Source organism: Crinia signifera, chromosome 4 (genome assembly GCF_055691185.1).
Source record: "Crinia signifera chromosome 4, ASM5569118v1, whole genome shotgun sequence".
Lineage (NCBI taxonomy): Eukaryota > Metazoa > Chordata > Amphibia > Anura > Myobatrachidae > Crinia > Crinia signifera.
The window spans coordinates 238,498,040-238,519,294 of record NC_139220.1 but is presented as its reverse complement, the minus strand read 5'-3'; the positions used below and the strand labels follow the sequence as shown (position 1 = coordinate 238,519,294).

Here is a 21,255-nt window from a genome sequence, read left to right as displayed (position 1 = left end):
TGGCTCTGATAATCTGATCGTTGATTGATGTGGGATGATATCCCTGATTTAAAAAGGTCCCTTTAAGTTGTTTTAAGTGGACATCTCTATCTGCTGGGCTGGAGCAGATGCGATGATATCTGATGGCCTGGCTGTAGATAATGGATTTTTTGATGTGTTTCGGGTGGAAGCTGTCCCATCTGAGGTATGAAGGCCGATCCACGGGTTTTCGGTATAGGGTTGTCTGTATTGCGTTGTTTTGAATTGTTATAGTGGCCCAGAGAGAATGAGGGCATCAGAGCTCTAACTTTGGCCTGTCATCTACTTAGAGACAATAAAACTTTCACACTACTTATCTACAAACTAATTAAGGACTCAATTTACAAGCTCATTCTGTTATTTTGTTTTGTTTTGATCTTAAGAATGTCCATCCATCACATCTTGTTCCCACTCTGCTGTGTATATATATGTGGTTCTTCACACACCTTGTTATACCATGCCTGAGGAAGAGACCTAAGAAGTCTCGAAAGCTTGCATTTTAACAACATTTATTTTTGTTAGCCATTAAAAGGTATCATATTTGCTAGATTGCTATTTTGTTTTTCTCACTGAGGAACAATAAAACTTTTCTTATTAGAATAAGATTATTTTTGTAATACAATCATCACTTGTCTCGCTTGTGTATTTAAGAAAACCAAAAATCGTGTATTCTTGTTTTTTTGTACTGTATGATTACAGCTTGTCACCAAGAGCACCATTAAAATCAGGCTTCTAGTGCAACATAGATGATATTACAGCTTGATTGTGCGACATTAGTACCTCGGGAGCGGCAGGGAGTTGTAGTCTAGTTCTGTGATTTGTGCTATTCAATAGGCATTAAATGTGTGTCTGATTTGAAACCACTAATTCCTCCTAGGAGGTTGGGAGCAATACAAGGTTAGAAGGTGCCTGGGACAAGGAAGTGTCGGTACTTATGTTAGTTGGGCGCCCAATTAGCATACGGACAGTAACGTAGGGAAATCGCATGGGCCATTTTAAGGGCATGCGATGCGATGCAATTTTTTCATGTAATTTTTATTTTACACCACAATATTGCATCGCATCTCCCGCAAAATCGCATGCGATTTTTATCAGGTGTGCAATGCCATTACTTGAGGTATACAATAATATGATTGTATGTCCTAAAAATAGCTTTTACACACCCTCCCACAATCCACACCACCCCGAAGCATGGCGAGCGGCGGCGGACCGCGTCCTCCGACCTTTTCATACCCCCACTATCCACGTCGGCATGGAGTTTATTTTATATAGTGCAGCGAGCCACCGAGCCCGAAGCGTGGTGAGCGGACGCGGATTACTTTACATGTATTACGCGGGGCTCGCTGTGCTCGCCTTGCTTTAAGCTCGCTGCTCTCGCCGCACTATATAGAATCAACTCCACGCCGATGTGGATAGTGGGGTAATTAAAAAGTTGGAGGACATGTTCCGCCACGCTTCGGGGGTGCGTTAAACCTATTTTTGGGACATACAATCATATTATTGTATACCTAATGTCATGGCATCGCACACCCTATAAAATCGCATGCGATTTTGCAGCAGATGCGATGCGATGACCCGGGGCTATTAAGAGGCTAGTGAAAAAGAGGCACACGGCACAAATGGTATGGGCCTCCATTGCACTAGATAGGTCTTAAAATATTATACCAGGGATTTGTATGTTGCTGCTGGTGAGAAATAGGCACATGACATTGTTAGACGTTAGAAGAGAATAGGCTTGATGGCAGCAGCTACTTGATGGCAGCAAACATTTTAAATCCATTTAGATATGTATAGTGCATCTCTTTCACTGATCCCCTCAGTTGCGAAAATTCTCTTTTATCCCCTGTTGTGTCATCATTATTCCCAGTTTTATTAATGTGAGGTTCCAAAAGAATTTTTGCGAAATGAGCATTTTTTTTGCAAAGGTGCCCATACGCGATACCCTGCAAGCTGCCTGGGACCTTCCCGGGTGGCAGGGACGCATGCGATCCATCACAATTTGATGTGACGGATCGCATGTGTCCCTTATCTCCTCCCGTCTCGCCGCCAGGAGGGAGGTCCCAGGATGGATGGATGGATGGTCGGACGGGCAGCAGGTCCGACCACCTACTCAGATCCGATGTGCACGGGACTGCACATAGGACCTGACTGCATGTCAGGGACAGACCAAATCGGCTCAGTGTATGGGGGCTTTCACATTAATTCTTCCTTCCCATTCCAGCCTCATGTCAATGGTGCAGTAATATAGAGGGCTAGATAGCGTTTTAACACCTTGTTTACCTTTATACAATATATAGGAAGAAATTTACTAAGATGGGAGTTCTGTTTCATATGAAAAGTTGCTATGGGCAACCAATCAGAATCTTTTTCTTATTTATATAGCGCCTTTAAAAAGATAATAGTTAGTATCTGATTGGTTGCCCATAGCAATATCCCATGTGAAATAGTATTCAAAAAAGGTGGCATGTCGGTGAAACTGATGTGGATTGTCAAAAAAAATCGCAGTGAATTCCACGATCCATGGTGGTTTCCAACAACTGGTTTAAAAGTTGGATCTGTTTTGCAGAATTCCGCCTTTAGTCAGCATTGAATAGGCGGTGGACATCCTCGTTTGTGTGCTTGTCTGTTGTCTGAGTGATTTAAAGTGTTTTTACCTTTTTTCTCTCCCCATGTTTGTGCTATTCGTGTTTATGGGGTGAGTAGGAATCTGGAAAAAAAAATGCTCATTTCGCTAAAATTTATTTGGAACCTCACATTAATAAAGTTTACCTTCATTCAGTTACATGAAGGGTTTTTCGACATTTGAAAAATCATCACTTTTCAACATTTTTAGGTTAAATGTACAACCTATTTAATTAAAGTGCAGATTTTTTGGCGCCGTCAAAAACACTTGGATTGGCAAATAAGTGCTTCTCCGATTAAAACTATCTTTTAGTCCTGTTTACGCAGTTTCAAATATTTTTTTACGTGATAACTGCATTGTTTAGTCAAAACATGACTAAAAACTGTCTGAAAACCCCCACAATTGAATAGGAAAAACTATTTTTTTTTCTGCTAGCTAAAAAAAAGGTACTGAATTGAATCCCCATATTATGCCTTGGCTCAATGAAATGCTTAAGTTGGAAGGTTCAGTTTTTATACATTTCTGTAATTCAACAGATTTCATATGATAGTTGTTACAATTCACACTATTACTATGTATTACAATTAAAATACTTTAATATTATTTTCCAAAATTGAGTGAGATGCATCAGGCCTTGGAGAGAGATAAAATGCATGATCGCAGTTCTAAGGATGGCCGCCAGCTTATCTTCGGCAGCAACATCACTATTTTGACTAGTCAAAATCGCCCAGCTGTAGCCCGTGTGCTTTAGACCTTCTGTGTTATGTGCATTGTTTTCTGATGTCTGTGGATTCATTTTTTTTTTTAAAAAGCACCATTTTAATTTCTGAATTATTATTCTGATCTTGACCAAGGTTGTAGAATCGGAATAATGGCAAATGTACATTTAACATTCCTTCTGTATAAACTACAATTAACATTTTAGAAGTGTTAAAGCTGTGCAATACGTGACATCAATAACCCCTTCCATGGTACGCCTGGATATATTCCGGGCTGAGCTGCTGTGGCTGGCAACCCCAAAACTGAATGGTAGGTGTGCGCCAGTTGTGCACCAACTGGCAGCACCATACCCGCACGGATGCCCATCCTTAGTTGCTCCCCCCACGTTGCTCGTCCCACCACGGATGCACGAGCACCTAAATGCACTTAGGACCTTTATTAGAAGGAGAAGCATAGGGGGCAGCGGCAGCCCTGGTTAAGGTGATTATTTCTCGGGCAGAACAAACCTGTCCCTGTGGAGTTTGGCCTGCCCCAGACAAACCCACCATTTAAGGGCTTAAGAGTCAAATAGTAGTTAAAATAATGAGATAGTATAACATAACAGGATGGGTTAATTAGATTGCAGTGCTGCTTATGCTCAGTACAGATTCTGTGTATTCTCAGATGTGAAAACATCAGTTATTGTATGCAAACCATTGTGTATATCTTGTAATAAGGTGACAATTTGGTACTTTGTGTAGTTTCTCGGTGGCAGTTACGTAGTCAGCGCAGTGTTCCCGTGGCAAGCATAGTCAGCTTGTGTCTGCGACTGTGTATGTTCGCGCCTAACCGGAGCTTACGCAGTTAGCATAGTCGGTCAGCATTGTCTCAGCACTTATTACATTGTGTGGGAACCATTGACAATTTTTCACCTGCCTGACATGACAGGTGTGAATGTTTTCCTGAAGCACCCCCACTATCCACGTCAGCCCAAAGCATGGCGAGCAGATGCGGTACGAGTCCTCCCGACCTGTTCATACCCCCACTATCCACGTCGGCGTGAAGTTGGTTTTATAAAGTGTGGCGAGCCACCGAGCCCGAAGCGTGGCTAGCGGAAGAGGATTACTTGAGACGTGTATTCCGCGTGTGCTCGCTGCGCTTTGGGCTCATTTTACGCGTCCCTTCGCGGGGCTCGCTGCGCTCGCCACACTATGTTAAATCAACTCCAAGCCGATGTGGATAGTGGGGGTATGAACAGGTCAGGAGGACGCGTACCGTTATGCTCGCCGCAATTTGGGCTGATGTGGATAGTGGGGGTTTGAAGTGGAGGCACTTGCCAGTATGTAATATGGAGCACTGGCAAATGCGTCCTTTATTGTGCATGAGACGCACTTGCCGTCTCCCTGAAGCAGACACGGGCAGGGTTGTCGTACCCTGCCGCACAAATTACTGAGACGCACAAGTGTATGAGACACTGGTGTGTCTCAGGCAAATGGAGCACCTCTCTGTCGGCGTCCTACAGTGCAGGGGATCTGGCGGTTACCGGCACTGTGTGAGAGGCACTCACTAGGCTTGCCAGGGACACCGGGGACAGTGCTGCAGCTGGAGGGGGCAGTGCGGTGACTACACTGCCTGACGGGGACACTATGCTGACTACGCAGGGCTGCCGCTGGGACACTATGCTAGGCTGCTGTTGGGCTACGTGGACAGCCTAGCGTAGCCTGCCGCCTTGAAACTACAAAAGTACCAACAATTTTCCTGAAAGTAGATTTGTGCATTCAGTGGACGACCATACAAACACAGCAATGGGAATTCCAGGCAACTAAATTGATGTTTTAGCTAATTAAAATGTAGTTTGTTTGATGGTATTGGGTTGTTTGTAATTTCAAAGAAATGCCGCCCAAAATTCATTTTGTGATCATTTTAACGTAATTGTTTTTGCTTACAGTAGGCGCTTGATTTTTCTGTTCATAACGTTCTGCCTAACTTCCCTATTTATATAGTGCTGAGTGTTTGTTTTGTCTTCAAAGGTGAAGCAAATGTAAACCTCAATTTAAAAGTCTTTAACCTCTACAAAGGTCACTGTCAGATTTCATCCAAACAGAATAGCCCAGTTTCCTTATAGGGTGCACACAGGGTTCGATCTAGTCTATATTTCTATTCGACTTTGATCATATAGAATCGAAATGGGATGTGATTTTAGCCACATTTGATGTCGATCCGATCCCGATGCGCGCTCCCGTTTAGTCTATATGGACTAGAAAAATAGACTGTTCATGCAAGACTATATAGAGATGGAGCATCTCTCATTAGAGATCGCTCTGTGTGTACACTCTATAGCGATGGCGATGCATTGTTCCATGCATCGCCATCACCCGCTCACATAGACAGTGCATGCATTGTCTATCCTTCTTTGATCGCATATAAGCATATGTAAATCATTGCTTAGCACACCTCGCAGGCGCATCGCATATATACAGCCATGTGTGCCGAGCGATCTGTGCTTAAGCATCTCGCTCAGCATGGGGCTTCTTTTGCCCCACGTGTACGGGGCTTTACAGTCTATATGCAGTACATATCGGCGATTACTAAATCATTTGCTATCCACTGGAATTGGGTGTTTTCAGGAAATATGTTGCAAATATGTGATGATAAATAGGCCCCATTAAAAGATTACTTTGACTTTACTGTGTGTTACACCAACTTGGCATGCTTGTATTGTGTTATTGTGTGAAACACTGTAACGTAGCATTCCTTATGCAGTTACAACTGCAGTCACACACAGAATATAGGCGTGCCGAATATAACTGTATTCAGCAAGGTCTTGTATGCAGACACATTTTAAAAGAAAAGATGCTTAGTGTAACTGAGTCACACCACCGCAAAGTGCAACTAGAAGGCTAGATGTATGTGGACACATCTGTACATCGTTCTCTTTTGCCTCAAAACTCACAATTCGGGCCCTTTTTTCACCCTCCTTTATCAGTTTTGTTTCATAAAGACTGGATAATAATCAGTTGTACAATCAGTGCGTGTACAAAGTGCATAGTTACAGTGGAGATGACGAGTGTGCGTATGTACACGTATGGCACCTGTTACCAGAATGCTGGGGATTTGTGGCCTTTCTGATAAGGATATGCTTTGTAACTGGGACACCATGCCTATACACTAAACCACATTCAATGACCCACTCTTTCCCTTCATTTCCTGTGGCTTTCTATCCCTTTGTTTTTTTAGTAGAATTTCTTAAACATGTAGAAAACCTTTTCTGATTAATGTCTCTGTGTATAACAGTGCAAACAATCATTTACTTGTTTTCCTTTGGGGGTTCCTGGTCTTTCAAGATGTAGGGCTTCCAGGTAAACGATTATTCTACCTGTCCGATTCATGAGAACACCACACATGAGGGGTTATTCAGTATTGATCTTAAAAGCAAAATCTTTCTGTGTTAGATAAAATCATGTATGGGTCATTAAGTCAACAGCGGAAAGGTAGACCACTATTGGTCGACACATGAAAAAGGTCGACATGGTCAACAGATGTGAAAGCACCAATGCTTATAACTCGGGTCGAGCAACCTGGCAAATCGACCCGGGTTAAAAGAAGAGTTAAACCCGGCTTGCCCTCCCTATAATGGACTACCAGGGTTTAATGTGAATGTGCTGGACCCAAATCATTGGTAGAATAATTAGTGGGGAAAAAATGCATCGTGGAAAAAATACGACATAAAATATACAAATATATTGTCGCATCTAAAAAAAAATTATAGATCCTTCAAATAATAAAAAAAAATTGACTTGTAGACACAAAAAATAAAATAATTTTTTTTTTCTAAGTATGTAAGTTCAGTTCACCTAAAAAGATGCTAAAAGCAAAATGGAGAGGCAAGCCAAAAAAAAAAAAAACACAGTGAGCAGCGTTCTCCATTTTTTTCATTGAATACACAAACGGCGAGGTACACAAAATTTCCCATAAGAAAGCAACAGGGAACTACGGCAATGACAAAACGGCGACTAGGGCGGAGGAGTTGGATCCATTCCAGCAGGCATTTGTCGGAATGGATACTACAATATCCATTCAATGCAGCCAAATCCGACTATCTGTCACCCGGCCTGCTGCTGCTGCTGCTAACCTGGTGCCATCCTCCCTGCCTCATCTCCTCAATCAGACTTCTTTTAAAGTTGTATTCAGATTGTCTGAAACGGGCCCCGTTTACAACAAAAGCAGACGAATTGGCGACCAATCCACATGGTTTCTGACAGTTTGCACTCCAACCTGTTAGAAAAAATCAAAGAAGTTCAAAAGGTGGAATCATGGATTCAACTAAAAAAAAAGTCGAAAACTGAAGTTTTTTCGACAAACAGCAGGACTCTGAGGCAGCTTATTTAAGCCTCGACTGCAGCCCCTTATCTTTTATACAAGTGTCTGCTTTGGAACCTTTTACCATTACACATAAAAAGTAACATGTTTTTGTCATAGCATTTTATTCATCCTAAATGGGAGGGAAAAGTGCATGTGTTCAACAACATACAGAAGAACATAGCAGAAACTATAACAAATGTATATTGGATTTCTGAAATTGAATAACAATCTGTTCTATTCGCTATTTATATGTACAGGTATTTAATAATAACATAGAATTTGACGGCAGATGAGAACCATTTGGTCCATTTAGTCTGCCTTTTTTTTAACGATATGGTTGCCTTAAACCCTATTTGATGGTAAGGAACGCCTTATGGCTATCCCATGCATTGTTATATTGCTCTACTATCTTAGCCTTTACCACCTCTGTTGGGAGGCTATGCCACTTGTCCGCTACACATTCTGTGAAGTCATTTTCCCCCAGATTTCCCCCGAAACTGCCCCCCTCTAGTTTCAGTGCATGTCCTCCTGTTCTGATACTTCTATTCTTCATGCATGTATTCTAGCCATCATACTGGTGAAGTTAAATACATTTTTTCCAAGCGTTCTAATAATGCGTGCATTTTGTGCTTGTCATAATTATTCATAACTGTCGTAGGTTATTATTTTCCATGTATATTTATTTTCCACTACTTATTAGTTTTATGTTTAGGTGCCTCATGAAAGCTTGTTCATTAGTTGTCATTACTGAGAGTTGCTGCTGCCTACAGGTTTTACTGCACACAATAATTATGAATCTGCGCATGCACAGAACGTGCCTTGCGTTGTCACCTGTAGAGTTCCCCCTCTGCTGTTGCCTGATTGATAGGCAGTGGCATGAAGGGGGTGGGGAGGGGGTGTTGTAGGGCTGCATTCCTATAAACAGGGGGATGTCTCTCCCATTTTCTAGGATGCGTGTCCCCATGCAGACTTTGTGGCCTTGCTTCCGTTAGCCAGCTGCACAAGCCGATGTTCGTGATGATGGATCCCAGGTTACCATGACAGCAGGGCTGGGATTGCAACTACATGCAGCAGTTTTCTCTACTACTGAGACCTCTCCTGCCCCTCCTAGAGAGAGATACGTTCATTTGGTCTACAGTATGTTGGTCGACACCATTAGGTCAACATGGGTCTAGGTTTGACGGGTCATTAGGTTGACACAAGCATTAGGTTGACAGTGTCTAGGTTGACAGTCAAAAGGTCAACATGGGGTTTTTCACTGTTTTTTTGTGCTGACAGGTGGTATTTCATGCCCTACCATCCACTAGAGCATGGTGGGAGAATAAAATAGTGTGCCGAGCCCAGCAAGGCACCGTGCCCGAAACGTTGCGAGCGATGCGGTGCACTTCAAACTGTGTCGACATTCGGGTAAAAAAACTGAAAAACCCCATGTCGACTTAGACACATGTCGACCTTATTCTTTTCAACCACCCTACTGTAGACCAAACCATCCCAACCCCCTAGAGATTGGGATGGAAATTCAATGCTGCCTGTATGCGGCACTAGAATTCCATCTTACTTTTGAATCAGGCTCAAAGTCTGTTTTCCTTTGACACACATCTGCTATAGATAGTCTGTAAAGTTCTAGTAGGTCATTTGTATTGAACAAATATAATAATGTTCCCCAAAATACCAACTCATTGCTCATAGAAATAAATACTTTCTCCAGACGCACCAAGGTTAATAGGGCCACACTAAGGTGGGCAGGAACACTTGCAGGAGCATTTCATCCTGAGCTCATCCTCACCCTCCCACTCGCTTATAAAATGGGATAACTGATATGTCACCAGCAGCAGGAGCTCTGGAATAAACTTTATGATGGGCATGTCCAAAATGTGGCCCTCCAGCTGTTGTGAAACATCCCAGCATGCCTTACCATAGTTTTAGCATTCTCTAATAGCAAAACTGTGGCAAGGCACAATGAGACTAATGGACAACACAACAGCTGGAGGGCCATGGTTTGGACATGCCTGCGTTGTGCAGTGATATCTCTATGATGGCATACTGACATGTAGCATTTGGGTAACCACGCATATTGCAATGTAACAGAAAACGGTACTTGTTTCCTAGCCAGGCGCCCCCGATTTCCATCACAGTGCATCTCATCGCATGCAATATAGTGGCATGCAATGCGATTTTTTTAATTGTACCAGCACCCTGATGGGTGCTTACAATGTTAAATGCACCCCCATTGTCAATGCCACCCCCACTATCAACGCTAACCTGAAGTGTGGCGAGCGCAGCGAGCTTGCAAGGGGTTGTTGTACGCGTCCTCCGACCGTTTCATACCCCCACTATCCACGTCGGCGTAGAGTTGATTCTAGATAGTATGATGAGCGCAGCAAGCCACCAAGCCCAAAGCATGGCGAGTGGACGCGGATTACTTAACATGTATTCCGCGTCCCCTTGCGGGGCTCGCCACGCTTCGGGCTCGGTGGCTCGCTGCTCTTGCCAAACTATCTCAAATCAACTCCACGCCGTCGTGGATAGTGGGGGTATGAAAAGGTCGGAGGACGCGTACCGCCGCCCCTCGCGGGCTCTCTGCGCTCGCCATGCTTCAAGTTGGCGTTGATAGTGGGGGTGACGTTGACAATGGGGGTGCATTTAACATTGTAAGCACCCATCAGGGTGGTTGTACAATTAAAAATCGCATCGCATGCCATTTGCTGGCATGCAATGCTATGTGATATATAATTGTACATATCGCATCGCATACCATACCATAGCAAACCTTATCCCATGGTATGCGATGGGCGCCATGCTAGGAAACAAGTACCCAGAAAACTGTTCCTTACTGACATTTAAAATAAAAAAAGTAATGTTTGAAACTCCCTATACATTAAAAGCAGACTATGCAGTCTAGAAGTAACGCTACCTGCAGTGCTCTACATGAGAAGCAAGCATGCGGCGGTACCCTGTGTGTATTGACATGCCTATCATCTGACACAACCCTTTTCACCTAGTACAAAACGGACTGCTCTGCTTTATCCTACTTGTTTTCTGACTATAGTGACACTGAAATAACTAACATTGGGGCAGATGTATTAAGCCTGGAGAAGAGATAAACTGGAGATAAAGTGGAGATAACTTGGAAGAGATAACGCACCAGCCAATCAGCTGTGTTTGAAATATGACAGTTGGGATCTGATTGGCTGGTGCATTATCTCCTTCCACTTTATCTCCAGTTTATCTCTTCACGAGGCTTAATACATCTGCCCCATTGAGAGAACCTTATTAATCCATGTTGAATATGTACAGCAGGGAGATTGGAAGTAGACCATTGTGTGGAGTGAGTGCCTGGGGAAACCGATTTTAGGTCAGGTGTGGACATGGCCAGGGATAAGGGTGATAGTAGGGGCACATTACTGTTGTACACTGCATGCATAAATGTGACAGCACGGATCTGAGAAGTGCTGAGACAGCTGCCTAGGAAGGGTGGAGCAATCAGCAGTAAGAGCCATAGGTTACTGAGAAGGCAGAACTGTAACTCACCTCTGACTGCTGTTCCCCTTGAGTGCATGTGTTCCGTGCTCAGGAGAAGGACTGTTTACTCATCATCAGTTTAGCAAACTCTTGGCTCAACTGGCTGCTTCTGGTAAGCCCTGCTGGAAGGACAGAACAATACGATCAATTGCTTCACCTTTTACTATGAATAGCAGAGATTGCTGAGTTGCTTGGGACAAACATGTTATGGTTTCTGCAAGTGTTTTTAGTGATTGGTCCTTTGTTTGACATGCTTACTCTGTCCTCTCTTCTTCTGTCGTCTAACATATTGTGGTGTCTGGGTATTTGCACTACTGCGCACACAGTATACATTATTATTAATATGCTCTTTTTTATATTGTTTTTTCTAGGTCCAGGCCTCTGCTAGATTGACACGTGGCGGGACACCAAGCTGGGGACTCATAACTTGCCTTATTGCTGCTGTTCATTTTGCTTTTAGCACTAGATAAAATGTATGGGTCACCTGGACTTCTAGAGCATGCTGTTATGCATGTTCTCTCACAAAGCTAGACACTTCAAGGTATCCATATCATGCATCATCTTACTTTTGTTCTGAACCCTGTGTCCTGAAGCTGGAAACCAAAGAACCGGCTCGTTCTTTGTCAAGATCTCTCCTATTTTTACGTGATGGTTCCAGAGCGTGATGGTAGGCCCAGAGGTTTGTGATGTCATCCCTGACCCCACCCTGCGAGGGCGACAGCTCCACACCCAGATTTTTTGTTGGTGCCCAAGATGATGAGACAGACTTCCTGGAATCAAACATGAATCCAGACGAGGTTGAATTCTATGAAGAAGATGAAGATGAGGAAGAGACGGTAAGAAATGCCCTGAATCATTTTTTTTTCAAAATGAAGGTTCATATGTACTTGTCTGACATAAGCATGTTGTATGAATTTAATTGGTCTTTATAAAGGTGTTATCACATATGTTTGTAGAGATAAGCTAGCCTGCAAAGCCATTATGTAGAATAAATAGATCTCTTTCATAATCACAGATAGTACATTTCACTTTCAATAGACAAGGCCAGTCATTAAGTCCATGTCCAGTGCAAGTTTCCCTTCCCTACACTGTGGTGGAGCAATTGCACCACATTTACCTATTCAATTGATGATACTTTACTATTGATGACTACTTGTACTACATTTTACATTTTAGTCTGTTTGTATTGTACTATAGTAGCCTGATGGTGTGTACACACGGTACAATCCAGCATGAGATTTTGACTACATAGTTAAAATCGCATGCAGATCGCACAGGTTTTTTACCTTGCGATCCCGATGCACGGTCCCATGGCAGCACAAATCGAAACCCAGATAGACAGACCAGCAATGACTATATAATGCAGATCTAAAGTAGATGGCATGAATTGTATGTAAAAAGCACATGAGTTAGCAAAGATTGAATAGCAAAGGAATCTTACTGTGTGTACACACCATGAGTGCGATTTACTTTAAATCCTTGTTTAGTAATGCATGGGAAAAGGTTCTCCATATAAAAAATGAAGCCTAAAAGAAAACCTTCTGAAAGGCTAATTTCGAGTCATAGAAACCAGCAGGTCAAATGCTATTTTGTGACATCCCATACCTTACTTTGCACAGATTCACCTGTATTTGTACATACACTCATAGATTTGCTGTGCACTGATTTGTGGGAGGAGTTTGTTACACCCTGGCAACAGTTTATGCTATAATAAGATTTTATTTTGCAGGATTTAAAGGAGATACATATTGGAGTGTAGAAAGGGCCTTAAGCTGGGTACACATTAGCTGACAGTGCAATTGATACGCGATCGCTAATGGTTTCCCTTGAACTCCTGGACAAACGATATAGTGCATACACACTAATCGATTTTACCAACTATCTCATTCAGTGGCCACATCTAGGGGTACATCTCTCATTGAAGGTAGAGGCAGAAGTAGTTTACTGCATGTGCATATGACAGAGGGGCTAATAACAATATAGTGCATAGCTAATTTGCACAAAAATATTGTTAATGATATTGTTGTTGTGCATATCCTTAACAAAAATCAGCTAATGTGTACCCTGCTTTAGTGTAGTGCTCACAGGAGCATGTATAGTCTGTTCTTACCACAGAAAGATTGGGTTTCCCCACTACCTCTTAGGTGACAGAGGTCAGATCTTGTCCTATACTTTTTTTATAACCGGGTTTGCACTACACCAGGCATGTCCAAACTGCGGCCCTCCAGCTGTTGTGAAACTACACATCCCAGCATGTCTTAGCATAGTTTTAGCCTTTCCCAATAGCAAAACTGGCAATGCATGATGGGACTTCACAACAGCTGGAGGGCCATAGTTTGGACATGCCTGGTCTACACTGTTTTTGCCTTGCAGTATTTTAGGTGCACTTTTCCACTACAGGCCTAATAAAAACTCTGTGCTAGGGGGCGATTTATCAAAGTGAAGAGAGAGATAAAGTACCAACCACTCCCTAATAACCATTTTACAGGCTATATTGAGAAAAATGATGAGTAGCTGATTGGTTGTTATTTTTTTTTTTATCTCTCTCAAAGCTCTTACAATTCTTTCTCTAGACCAGGGGTCCTAAAACTTTTTCTCTCTGGGACCCCATCAAACAAAAAAAATAATTACAGGACCCCAGCAAGTTATTGCATGTCATGACGTCACATGTGTCAGCAGACGGCACATACATGGCAGCTTTGTGGAGGCACAACATGTCTAAAATAACAGACAATTCAACAGATTTTTCACACTCCTCGAATCAAGGACCTAAGATTAGGAAAATCATCAGCCTGATGGTCAGCAACATGGAGTCGCAACCCCATGCTGAGAAGGTCGGGAGCCACTTTGGGGTCAGGACCTACAGTTTGAGAACCATTGCTCTAGAGCAGTGGTTCCCAACCCTGGTCTTCAAGTACCCCCAACAGTGCACGTTTTGCAGGTCTCCACACAGAATCACAAGTGCTATAATTAGCTCCACCTGTGGATCTTTTCAAATGAGCCTGAATAATGAATGCACCTGCCGGGTGACCTGGAAAACATGCACTGTTGGGGGTACTTAAGGACCAGGGTTGGGAACCATTGCTCTAGAGTGGTAGGAGGTTGGATTTAGCAGCAGTGATGTTTCAGTTCCTCATGTGTGTGTATATTGGCTGATTCGCCAGCCAGCATAGCCCAGGAAACTGATGTGTATCTTTGAAATATCAAAGTCTGCTTCTTGGTTATGGTCTGTAAATGAGCTTATTACACCATTGATTGGTACTCTGTATAATTGGCAGCATAATCTCTCCAGCATCCGCTAGCAGTCACACGAGCTGTCTCCATTGATGCTTGGTACTTCTGAAAGGAAGGCCATTTGTTATGATGGGCATGAACTGAGGAAATATTTTTAATAATAACTTCTAGGGGCGCTTGATATGCAAATGTATCTAATGCTGCTTTCACACCGCAAAACCTGCTTAGACCCGGTACAGTATTTAAAACATTTGTTAAAACGGGTAAGAGCAAGTTTAACCCCTTTCACACCGCATGTAAATACCGGTTCTAAAGCTGGTTTGCGGTGTGAAAGCAGGGAGGCATCCTCGGTACCTTGACAAGTGCTTTAGGATTTGCCTTTTGATTATTGTGGCCATGCTTGATGCTGCCCCAGCCTCAGGTCCTCCACTCACATCCCAGCAGCTGCGGCGACTCAGACACCGCTTTACCATAGAGGTGGCAGTAGCATTAGTCCTCCTAATGCAGTGACGGCGGCAGTGGTTTCTCTGGAAACAGCACAGCTACGGCACCGCTATCTTGGATTTCCCCCTCCCTCTTCCCGGTACCAGCCAACAAATAACATCGGAAAGCACAACCCCCCCCCCCACACACACCTGGCAGCGCAGCCCCCCCCCCCCCTCTCCTACCTGGGCAGCGCAGGAAAGGGAATGATCACGCTGTGGGCAGGGGGTACTAGTACTACTACTTCCCATCCGCTTTAGGGACTCCGCCACTGATCTAAAACACACTGCAAGGACCCCCTGCCCGCAGCGCGATCATTCCCTCCCTGCGCTGCCCAAGTTGGGGGGGTGGGACCAATAGTAGTCCACTCATTAGATATTTACAGAGCGGACCACTATTGGCTGGGTCCTAAATACCGTTTAGACCCATTATTGGTGCCAAAATACCGGGTCTGAAACGGGTAGGACCCTGCATTTTAACCGTTTAGCAAAAACGGCTTTTTTAAAACGGTAAATTGGTTCTGCACCTTTCAGACCGCACATATTACCGTTTTTAAACGGTTTTAAAAACCCGGCAAAATACAGTTTTTTACTGCGGTCTGAAAGGGGCATAACCATGTCATTTTGCACTGTTTGTGTAACTTTGGCCACTAAAATACCCAGTTTTTTGGTTATTTCATGTTTTAAAGATACAAACACATTTTTTTTTTTTTTTAGTAAATCCACCAATGAGAATGCCGTTCCGTGAGCAGAATTGGGAAACATACGGCATATCTCTCTGGTTTATTCTAGGAAAATAGAGACAATTTAAGGGTTGAAATGTTGGCCTATAGTAGGTCCTGCAAATAGACCGTTCTCGGAATAGGTCAGACACCGCAATGGCTTGTTGAGCATAGCATTAGGGACATACACATTTTATCCCATCTTAGATCATCTTCTGGCAGGTTATCCTACACCCAGTTAACACTGCATTCTTTGGCAACACCACTGAATGGAACTTCCCTGCTCATGCGCTATGTGTTTATTAGAAATATTGTTTTGACATGTTGTTCTTCTGCACAGACGTGGGTTTCTGTCTTCCTCTAGTCTATGTGCAGTTTTCATGTTTTCAGAACTTTTTAACTTTGCCTTTCTCACAGGCTCTGTTCCCTCTAGAACAGTGGTTCCCAACCCTGGTCCTCAAGTACCCCCAACAGTGCATGTTTTGCAGGTCTCCACACAGAATCGCAAGTACTATAATTTAGCTCCACCTATGATCTTTTCAAATGTGCCTGAATAATGAGTGCACCTGCCGGGAGACCTGGAAAACGTGCACTGTTGGGGGTACTTGAGGACCAGGGTTGGGAACCACTGCTCTAGAACACAGGGCATGTTTTGCAGGTCTCCTCACAGAATCACAAGTGAAGTAATTAGCTCCACCTGTGGATCTTTTAAAATGTGTCAGTCAGTAATGAGTGTACCTGGAAAACGTGAGCTGTGTGGGGTTCAGAGGACTGAGTTTGAGAACCACTGCTCTAGACACCAAATTCTAATTCTGGTTCTGGCCAGGCACTAGTATGACTACTACAGGGGCAATTGATTATTGTACACTGTGCTCATGTTACTGACGGACTTGGGGGCATAGTACAGCAGCATCTGAAATCCTGGGCTATATATTTCAGTGGTTGTCTTGAATTGATCAATGATGTTCTCTACTTCAGTTTCCTTTTACCCAACTGGTTATTTGAAATCTTAGGAACAGTGTTCAGTAAACAGTGTTTAGTGTCAGATAGTGTGGAGTAGATCTGACTAAGACGCAGTTCACGCAGGTTAGATGTGTTTATCAAAGCGTTAATTCTACAGACATGCTAGATAACAAACACATGGATTAAGCAGAAATAGCGGACTCTGGCCCCTGGTTAACCATTTTGATAGGGAAAATAAGTGCTCACAAGTTGCCAGTCCGGGGTTTTTGCTAGAGAGCTGTACTAGGTATTTGTCCAAGATCTCCCTGGATATTACTAAAGGAATTCCCAGGGATCTGAGTACATTCCAGACACAGTTCCTTTCTTATATTATGTCTAAGATGTCACACTCTGTTGCGTCTAGGGTTACCACCTTTTCCCTTTAATTCCGGACACATATTAATTACACAGGTTCTGTGGCTGGCAGACTTCAAGACTCCATTTCACCTGATTTTAAACTTCCACAGAACCTGTGTAATTAATATGTGTCCGGAATTAAAGGGGAAAGGTGGTAACCCTAGTTGCGTCCAAAGTGAGCTATAGACATCTACTCCAAGATGACGTTTCTTTGTCGCTCCAGGTAATGTTTACATAATATACAACAAAGAGCATGGAAATCTCAGGTGGACCTTTCTGTATACAAAACACAGTACATAGGAAGCCTTGAGCTGCCCATACACGCTTCGATAATTGCATACGTTTTGGACTACATCGCATCGCATGCAATTTGCATGCTATGCGATCCGAAGCTAGTTAAAAAGTATGTGTAGCACATACTTTTTGAACTGTGCGATGGGATGTCCGTGGGAGCACACATCGCACCGTGCATGGGCACCTTTAATGCTGGTCAGTATGTCCATCCTAATTGTGTGTGCATAAATGCAAATCCTACCACTTACTTTACACTTTTCTTACAGATAATTACATCATGGGGCAGTACGGATAGTGTAATGGTTAGCATTATTGCCTCACAGCACTGAGGTCATGGGTTCGATTCCCACCATGGCCCTAACTGTGCGGTGTGGCTATATAGTGTGGCGAGCCACCGAGCCCGAAGCGCAGTGAGCGCACGTGGCTAACTTTACATGTATTCTGCGTCCCCTCACGGGGCTCGCCACGCTTTGGGCTCGGTGGCTCGCTGCGCTCGCCACACTATATAAAATCAACTCCATGCGTAGTTGGATAGTGGAGGTATGAAATCACCCATGGGTGACTATACAATTAAAAATTGGGTCTTTACAATGAAAAATTGCATTGCATTGCATTGTATGCCACTCTATTGCATGCGATGTGATGCAATGCAATGAAAAAATTGGGCGCCCAGATAATACGTAAGTACCAGAAACTGTTAATAAATATATAAACCATGCCTCACTACACATGCAGTAGAATATGTCTGGTGTGAGTCCTTACAGGGTCCTGTACAACTCTGTTAGCATTGGGCATCTTTCTTTGTTGACAATGGGAGAAATTTACTAAGATCTGAATTCTACTTCACATGTGATGTCGCTATGGGCATTCAATCAGAATCTACTTCTTATTTATTTAGCACCCTCTAAAAGATAGTAGACAGGATCTGATTGGTTGCCCATAGCAACATCACATGTGAAGTAGAATTCACATCTTAGTAAATTTCCCCCCATGTACATTGTTAGGTGAATAAGAGGCGAAAGCAGACTCTGCTGATTAAAATATGTGGGTGTATCTGCATACGAAATGGAACGTTTCAATGTTTTCTTTGAAATCACTGTAACATACCATTTTGTATGCAGATACAGCCGCAATCACATACAGAATATAGGCATGCAACATATCGTTTTTATCATCAGAAGCTGCTTGTGCATGAAAAAGCAGCACAAAAATGATGTTCTCTCTACTAAGTCATGCCACCAAATGGCATAACTAGAAGGGGTGTTTAATGTGCCAGGAGGCTAGATGTACATCTGTATGCTGACAGTTATACTGTAGGTAGTGTTTTACATACTTGTATATCAGCTACACACTGTGGAGAAAACCAATTGTGTACCAACCCAATATTTAGCTTGTGAGAACAGGCCCAAGACCTTGGTCACAAATTGCTTTGTGCCCCAGTAATAGCAGTAGTTCCTAGGGCCTATGTTGTCCTTCATGAATGTAAAGCAGGTTTTATCTAAATAAAGCTTTGAAAAAAATATCCGTCCATCTTCACAACATTGTTATAATAGATATAGGGGATTTTTATATTTTCTAGGAGTAACAAACAAGGTAAATGATTGAAGAAGGAAGATGCTCTCTCTGAGTCCAATGTATTGTTACTACTTTTGTTATGTAAATTAATATTCTGTTCTTTTCATCTAGCCCCCCGAACGCCAGATTGTGGTGGGAATTTGTGCCATGACTAAAAAGTCCAAGTCTAAGCCCATGACGCAAATCTTGGAGCGGCTGTGCAAGTTCGAGTATATTACTGTGGTGATTATGTCTGAAGACACCATCCTCAATGAGCCCGTTGAAAAGTGGCCCTTTTGTGACTGTCTAATCTCTTTCCACTCTAAAGGTAAGATCTCCCCTGCCTGCTCTCTCTCTCTCTGACTGGCATCACTGCCCTGACAGCTTCTGCTGGGTTACTCCGTGCACGTTGAAAGATAAAATCCCTTTTTAATAATTTAAATTCTTTCTGCCTGGTAATCAGTTAAATTAGATGACTGTAATTCTAATAAGGGGTATCTGGTGTCTGTGTACGCACTAAGAAATGGTTATATGGCTTTTAATGTTTGCTATACTTTTGGCACACCCTAATACTGCTCTGTGTGGTCCTATACATACAGATATATATATATATATATATATATATATATATATATATATATATATATATATATATATATATATATATATATATATATATATATATATATATATATATATATATACAGGGCTATTTTTCTGCAGGCTCCAGCAGGAACTGTGGCCCTTATTCTAGTTCACTCTTTCTGACAAAATATTTCTTAGATGGACAAAACCATGTGCACTGCAGGTGAGGCAGGTGTTACTTGTGCAGAGATCATTAGATTTGGGTGGGGTTTTACACTTGCCTCACCTGCAGTGCACATGGTTTTGTCCATCTAAGAAATATTTTGTCAGAAAGAGTGAACTAGAATAAGGGCCACAGTTCCTGCTGGAGCCTGCAGAAAAATAGCCCTGTGTGTGTGTGTGTGTGTGTATATTATTGTACAATACATACAGTGAAGACCAGTCAGATATAGGATAGATGCGGCAGCACTCACTGTACATTTATTAAGAAAATCAGACCACTCAGGGGTTCTTAGTTCGACGTTTCAGTCGGGTAGACTTTTATTAAGAACTTACTGCATAAGTTTGCTATAATTGTGCAATAAGTTATTGATAAAAGTCTACCCGACTGAAATGTCGAATAAAGAACACCTGAGTGGTCTGATTTTCTCAATATATGCCCTGTGACCACCTGAGTGGTCTGATTTTCTCAATATATGCCCCTGCCACCGCATCCATCATATACTGTTATAATCTCTGGTAGATCCGGCACTCCAAAAGCATAAACCACTACCTTGGTGCCTTTGCAAGTGGTAGACAATGTAGCTTTGGTGTCATTAGATCCCTGGGGGGGCTGGGTGGGAACACACACACACCGCACACGGCACTCCTAGGATTTTTTAAGTTGGTGCTTCTGTGTTTATTGCAACGTTTCGGAGCGCTAAACTCCGTCGTCAGGCATACAGTGAACAAGTTATGATTGGATGCCACTGCATGTACTGGAGTAATGGCGGATGTCAGGTGACATCTGATGGCTGCCTGTTTTCCTGTTGGTCACAGTGCATGAGTTTTACGGTCTCTTTTGATCTAGTTCACTTTTTATTTTTATAGCTTTATAGCAATAGTATGTCCTGCAACTAAAACATATGGTCACAAACATGTAGTGATATAGGCCTGGCGTTCCAGGCACATATACTATTGGTGTTGACCCATTTGCATCTTGCAATGTTAGCAGTTATGCATATGTTTATGATTGCAATATTTTTTTTTAAATTACACATTTTGTGCCTGTGATTTGGGATGCAATTGGGGTCAACTCAACCTTTGGTCATCATCCCATTATAGGATTTGTTTGCATGCATTTTCATGAACCTTGTCCGAACTACTGTACTGGTTGGATTCATTGTCTGTTTGGATGGATGTCATTTAAAATAAAATATCAGCTAGAGACTGAGTGTAACCTGTTGTGTTATACAAATGCTACTCTTTGTGGTCCTCCAAACTTCCTTTATATTGCATTTCTATAAGGATTCCACCATGTATATATTTCCAAGTACATATTTTGTGGGTACTCTTTACCAAGAAGGGCGCCCAGGTATACGCGTCCCCTCGCGGGCTTCACAGCTGTCCGCGGGGCTAGCTGCGCTCGCCACGCTTCGGGCTCGGTGGCTCGCTGCGCTCGCCACACTTTCTATTCTCGACTCCATGCCGACGTGGATAGTGGGGGTATGAAAAGGTCGTAGGACGCGTACCGCCGCCCCGTGCGGGCTCGCTGCGCTCGCCACGCTTCGGGTTCACGTTCATCGTGGGGTGGCGTTAACAA

At 42.9% G+C, this 21,255-nt stretch overlaps 1 protein-coding gene across 14 annotated transcripts in view; it reads left to right on the top strand.

Moving 5' to 3' along the window:
- PPIP5K1 (diphosphoinositol pentakisphosphate kinase 1) overlaps positions 1-21,255 on the top strand; it is a 148,894-nt gene that overhangs the window by 30,547 nt on the left and 97,092 nt on the right. For all 14 annotated transcript variants that reach the window (XM_083184079.1, XM_083184080.1, XM_083184083.1 and 11 more), the window contains exons 3-4: positions 11,596-12,060; positions 19,002-19,197. In XM_083184079.1, the coding sequence (XP_083040205.1) occupies positions 11,911-12,060; positions 19,002-19,197 (346 nt within the window). In that variant the 5' untranslated portion in view covers positions 11,596-11,910. The remainder of the gene's footprint in view (positions 1-11,595; positions 12,061-19,001; positions 19,198-21,255) is intronic.